Below are 6459 nucleotides of genomic sequence, written 5' to 3' on the forward strand. Positions count from 1 at the left end.
CAAACAATAATCGCATTCGAGTCCCACATGGGCAGTACGGTGAAGAAATTAGCGTCAAACACTTCCTAAGGGATGGTTGTGAGCTGGAAGGTTACCACCCTACATTTTTTTTTGTAATGGTTTGTCATGGTTATACAGTGACATTAATTTTTCGTTTCTTCCTGAATTGTCTTCAATCTTTTATTATATCAACAGACAATATATGCATAAATCTTTATATTAGTTAGGGTGAGGCCCGTACCCCTACCTTACCTATCAAAACAAAAAAGGCTTGCTTTTATGACTAAACATTAAATGGACATGAAATTGAATTGATTTTCCAGGCTATCCATCAATACACTCCAATTGCTGCTGTTAAAAATTTCAGAATTTCAGTATTGGCAAAATCAACTTACCAACACTTTAATGTCGATCCATATTCTGGAACTCTGTAACAATTAATTTTCAATCCTAAACTCTCTTGCATTGACTATGACATAAGAAATGTTGCCCATGTCAAAATTGTTTCTATGTACCAAAGCAATTATAAACCCAGCTTTCTAACAATAACTTACATATGAAAGGTATTGTGCCACAGAATAATATTACATTTGATAAGATTAAAAAAAGGAACTCTGAGACATATCTCATATTTTAGTCCATCGAACTATACAATCTTAGTCACAAGTTCGCCTGAAGAAGAAAGGATCTTCAAGCACTTTCAGAGTCCACTGGTTTCCCTGCTCTTGGTTATTATCTCTTTCGCGGATCTCGACTTAGATTATACTTTTTTAGCGTTTTGATGTAGTCTTTCATCAATGCAAATTTATTGTTTCCTAGGTTGTATAAGTAATCCCATGTGTAAATCCCTGTATTGTGCAGATCATCAAAAGTTACTCTGGTTGAAGACATGAAATCAAACATCAGAGGGATATTGTGGCAGTGAATACCATAAAACATGCTTTCTTTGAATATAGTATTCATTGACATTTACTGAATTTGGCAAGATCTATGCAAAATATACAATCCATCAATTGTAGAAAAATACCTTATACCATAATTGCCAACAGTTTCTGCTGACATTATTCCTACATGCCGTCTCCCAGATAATATCTGATAGGACAACCAACAATAGCATCAGAGATGAGTCTCAGCCACCATTACAAACTGATCATAGATCTTGAAATGAAATATTTTCTCATGCCTGAGCTCTGTTTCATTTTGCCAAAATTTAAAGTCGTACATTTACATGTGAAATTTTTGTAAAATCACCAGGAATAGGTACAATAATGAAAAAATCAAAATACTGCCAAAAAGAAAAGTGAGTATTAACCTAGGTGGTGACTTCACTTCTCTTCAATGGAAAGTGATCCTAGTTACAAATTAAAATCAATATCTCATCAAACTCTAATGAGGCCCAATAAGACACAATCAATGTCAGACATGCTTTAAACGATAAAATCGCTCAAATATGTCATGGTCGATAAGATTCATATTATCCACATCTGATAAAGAATGGTCACACTATGAATGGATGCTTGTTGTTTTTCTGAAGATGGATAATCTCATTAAAGAATAGCATATCTATTAATAAAAAATTCAAGCATCTAAATGGATTTGAGAAAAAACCTGATTAACTATGCCGAATTCACATAATTTCATCCCCCTTGTCAACCACATTATGGAGATCTCACCTTTTCACCCTTTACTGTTCTTATTTTGCTATCAGCAGCAGGACTTTGAACACGAAGAAATTCGGCAGATAATATGAATTTTTTTCCATCATCAAATTCCAATTCTACCTGCATATAGGTCAGGTTTTGACACTTTTAAAATATGTAGAAAACAGAAAAGGTAATTATCACATTCCACAAATTGGTTAAATCAATATATATATATATATATCATGCTCATTAGGATTGTTTATGAATTGCTAACTTGATTTCCACGGAATATACGGTTTTGCCGCCTTAATCAAGATTCCAGCTTTCTCAGAAAATATCCTAGGATCAATGTTACCAGATTTTGTATGGCACTTTCACATTCAGTTTCAATAACATGGTACTCCTAAAAAAGCACCCTGAAAATGATTAAATATAGCCTGTAAAATCAATTCTACATCGCAAGAAACTTATAGTAGAAATGATTCATGAGTTGAACAGGTTTCAAAACTATCCTGATTGGATACACTAGCTCTTTTGTTTTATGGAGGTCCACTACTGTTCATAGTTGAAGAAAACATGCAGCCAATGAATGTAATTTAGCTGGTGTACATGTGAAACGACAATAAATAGCTTTCTGTTGAAATAACTGAATGTAAACAAAATTTTCCTTAAGATCTACATTTCACAAGGAAGAATGATTCCTTCAATTTATGGCCACAGTAGAATTAGGTAGGGTTTTTGTAGTCTCTGTTCCCTCTAACTCCACTCCATGCTAGATTTGCAAATAACAAAGACTGCCAAGTTCACCTCAAATTGCAATGATAATAAAAGAAAGGTGAGCAACATATGATGAAGATACTCCCATTTCAACAAGTACTTCCGAATAATTAGGTATGCTAAACTGGTTTCTTTTGAGTTCCTGGAGCTTGGAGCTCACATTTTAGCCCAAATTTATAAAGACACCCAGTTCAAGTTCACTTGTGGGAAACTTCTAGTTGTTCAGCAGGAGATACATCTAACCTAAATAGCACATCTAATAATTGCACCATTAGTAAGCTCTGTGAACAGTAGAAGCTAAACATGGGAAATTTCTAATTTTTCCAGTAGGGTTACATGAGTTGCTAGAGTAATGTGTGCACCACAAGCCAGTAATTATACCTAAGAATTGCAGAAATTAGTGAGCCACGCGAGCACTAAAAGCCCAATAGTGACACCATCTATACTTGAAGTACTCAATTCGGCATCAGATAAAAGAGTTGCCCAAAATGTTTTAGGGTTCAGTGGCTCCGAACCCACCCCGTTACTGCAATTCCTAGCACTTTTCATTGAATTTTACACTTCTCAAAACATCAGGGGCGTTGAAAGGTTTAAGAACAAATGCGAAAAACATTTCAACTAGGAAGAAAATATTCATAAAGGGATTGAAATTATTATCACCATCAATACATATGTAAACGAATACCCAATCGCCATAGAAAATTATGGCTTAAAAACGTCAATTTTAGGGTTTCCAAATTTTCAACACAAAAAAATTGAACGGTACAGAAAGCCCTAAAAATAAAAGAGAAACCTGACCTGCGTAGGAGATTGAAGAACAAAACGAGTGAGACGAGGGTTTATTGCCACACTCGATGCGAATGACCTTGCCGATTTCCACATCTGGAGAGTTGACACGGCTGCTGGAATTCGCCCTCTTATTAGCATCATGATCTGCGTTGAAACTACTCAGCGAACAAATAGCAACATACACTGTGAAATTATTTAGTCGCATATGGTGCGAGATTTGCTAATGAAAGCTTCACTATCCAATTGAAACAAGAGTCGCATAGCTACCAAGTTCTTGCCTTGCAATTGCATGAAACAAATTCTTCCCTTGAATAGCTAACAAGTTCTTGCCTTCAGTTGCAGGGGCAAAAATTAAAAAACCAGTTATTACTCTTATATTTTATTGCTCTAAGTTGAACGAGAAGTCACTCAATTTCCCTTGATCTATTTTGATTTATTTTCAATTAATTATTTTCAGAAATAAAGTGTATACCTTTATTTTATTTTTACAAAATTGGTTATTTGAAGAGCCACTATTCCTATTCAACAAGTTGAATTTGAATATGGAGATCAAATTAAGGTGTGCAGACATGGAGATCTCATCTACACAAGCATATCTACATGTGTCTGATCACAGGGTTAAGTCATTGAAGATTTGAGTCATGGTTTATCTCTTACTTATCAATTGATGAGCTTAAGGGGCTTTCTAATGAATGGTTCATAAGGCACAACACTTGGTGAAGGTTTTGCAAATGGGGTTGCAAGCTTTGGGTTTAACCATGAAGGAAACTCCGTAGTTAAGTGTGCTCTGGCTAGAGTAGTACTGGGATGGATGACCTCCCGAGAAGTCTCGGTGCTTCACCCTTGTGAGCATCACCTAGATCCAGTGAGTGCTAAGTGTTCCATTTATTCTCATGAGAGATGGATTTGACCATGAAGGAAACTTTGTAGTTAAGCGTGCTTAGGCTAGAGTAGTACTGGGATGGGTGACCTCTCAGGAAGTCCCAGTGCTTCACCCTTGTGAGCATCACCTAGATCTAGTGAGTGCTAAGTGTTCCATTTATTCTCATGAGAGATGGATTCATGTTGAATCACTACTCATGAAACATGGGTCAATGAGTTAAGTGTTCCATTTATTCTCATGAGAGGTGGATTCATGTTGAATCACTACTCATGAAACATGGGTTAATGAGTTTGACTCAAAATCACATAGTTAAATCCTAATAGCAATATCACAATTTGACTTGATGTGGAAATCATCTCCTACTTATCGATTTGAGTCATGTTGTTATAAAGAATAGTCAACAGGATGAACAATTCAATTTAATCAATTATTCGATCAATCATAAGTATGACATTTATTTAAATTTTAATTGGTGATCGTATGGCCAACCTTATGGATTAAAATTGGCTTTTGGAGCAGTAGGTGGAAGGATTTGAGGGCTAGGAAAACCTGATCTACGGCGGCGGATAAACATATTACCAACCCTAATGAAGATGTTAACAATTATGGTGAAACCAAGTTTTCACATGTGAGATGAAGGTGTAATTGCAAAGTTTGATTGTTTGATGTATAAGGTGAATAGTAATAAATGTTGAAGTGAATTTGTAAGACAAGAAGTGTCATATTTAGATCACTTTTATCTTGGGTCCATCTCAAGGCAAGCCCTGACAAGTTTACAAGTAAAATACTCTAATGAGCTCACTTTTAATAGGGTGAGTAGGATCTCTTACAAGATCTAAAGTCTAAATCCTCTAATTAGGTAGTTGTTAGAAGGAAATTGAAATCTCTTAACATGGTGTTCTTGACAGAACTTTGCTTCTAGCTCTTAACTAAAATAATGATACTCTTAACTGGGTATGCCTTGAAAATGTGTTGTAATTGCTCCAAACATGACAAATTTCATCAGTGCACTGGTGGAAGATTGTGGGAATCATTCCCACATGTAGTTTCTACCCTCTAACCAAGGTTTCCACAAGAAAAATATGTGTCAAGTGTTTCTTGTGTGTGAAATCTTTATGTTTTCAGCTTATGTCTGAGGATTTTTTTTGCATGTTATTTGTTGTTAAAGTTATACAAGAAGTGTTTTAGATTTTTGGTTGCACTATTTCACCCCCCTCTCAGTGCCTTTGAGACCTAACAATTGGTGTCAAAGCCAAGTGTCCTTAAAGAAGCCTAACAACCTGGGTGAGATCCCTAAGGAATGCATGGAGAGTTACAATTACAATAGTAAGATTGCAGAAGAAAAAAATGTACTTAATGAATTGAAAGATTTGTTAGAAATAGATAATATTGAGAGTGGGGGGGGGGGGGGGGGGGGGGGTGAATCAATATTTTCAATCTCTTTGCCCACAATTGGATATTATTAAGTACCTTACCATATGCATAAGAAAGTAAACCAATAATGTTGAATAGTATAAAACAACCATACACAAAGAGAGATCATAACACCATATTTTGTTAACTAGGAAAACCTTGGTCAAGGGAAAACCCCGGTGGGGATGAAAACCACTAGATGATTCACTATATAAAGGATCCAGTTAAGGATATTGACCTTGTTAGGAGTCTATGAAGAATGTATAGTGTGTTGAGTCCCTGTTAGGAGACTAGGCCTTGTTAGAAGCCTCAACCCTATTAGGAGTTGCATCAACCCTGTTAGGAGTTGGTGAATCATATACAAATGTGTGCAAGAAGAGCCCACTACCCTAACATGCAACTATACAATAAGATCCTCAAGAAATAAGTATACATACAACACTGTATTACTTGTTGTGCTTCGCAAATCTTCTGACTGACAAGTCTTTGTACAAGAGCGACTGCACACATATCAATCTACATCATATCTTGCATACCAATGCTTCAAATCATATATAATATCATATTCACTTGTTACTCTCATTTCACAAGATCATATCAAGTTTGCAATCACTAATTATTCCTTTCTCACACTTCTTCACTTATATCTAACTTCGCAAATGAAGTTCTTTACTTATACCAAACATATTGGTAAATTCTTCCTTAGTCGGCTCACATAACATCATTAGAGTCAATTTATTAAGAAATTGTAATTCAAAACAATAAATCAAGTCGTTTAACACATTCTGCTGATATGCTCTGTTCTACGTTGTATTATCACTGCATTACTAATTTCTTCATAACTTAGACTTGGTTTATCGTACAAACATGCGCACTGGTATATGTCATCAGTATGATCTCATGCATCCCTAGTTAACTGCACAAGAGAATATTCCACTATCATCAAATTTATCA

The 6459-nt window shown here is 35.4% G+C and overlaps 1 protein-coding gene across 2 annotated transcripts; it reads right to left on the reverse strand.

The window, feature by feature from the left end:
* Positions 1–325: 325 nt before the first annotated feature.
* On the reverse strand, positions 326–3615 carry LOC149580617 (Myb domain protein). 2 transcript variants are annotated; one of them, XM_089792429.1, is made up of 4 exons: positions 3219–3615; positions 1674–1781; positions 1028–1092; positions 326–877 (listed from the first exon to the last, which is right to left on the reverse strand). In XM_089792429.1, the coding sequence occupies exons 1-4, from the start codon at positions 3348–3350 to the stop codon at positions 733–735; spliced, it is 450 nt and encodes a 149-aa protein (XP_089648555.1). In that variant the 5' UTR covers positions 3351–3615; the 3' UTR covers positions 326–732. The 2 variants fall into 2 exon arrangements, with proteins under 2 accessions (XP_089648555.1, XP_089648565.1); XM_089792439.1 differs by having other exon boundaries at positions 326–848; positions 3219–3570.
* Between the last annotated feature and the right edge of the window lie 2844 nt (positions 3616–6459).

This window comes from Cupressus sempervirens, chromosome 1, assembly GCF_028749045.1.
Source record: "Cupressus sempervirens isolate cs-2001-9-10 chromosome 1, ASM2874904v1, whole genome shotgun sequence".
NCBI classification, from domain to species: domain Eukaryota; kingdom Viridiplantae; phylum Streptophyta; class Pinopsida; order Cupressales; family Cupressaceae; genus Cupressus; species Cupressus sempervirens.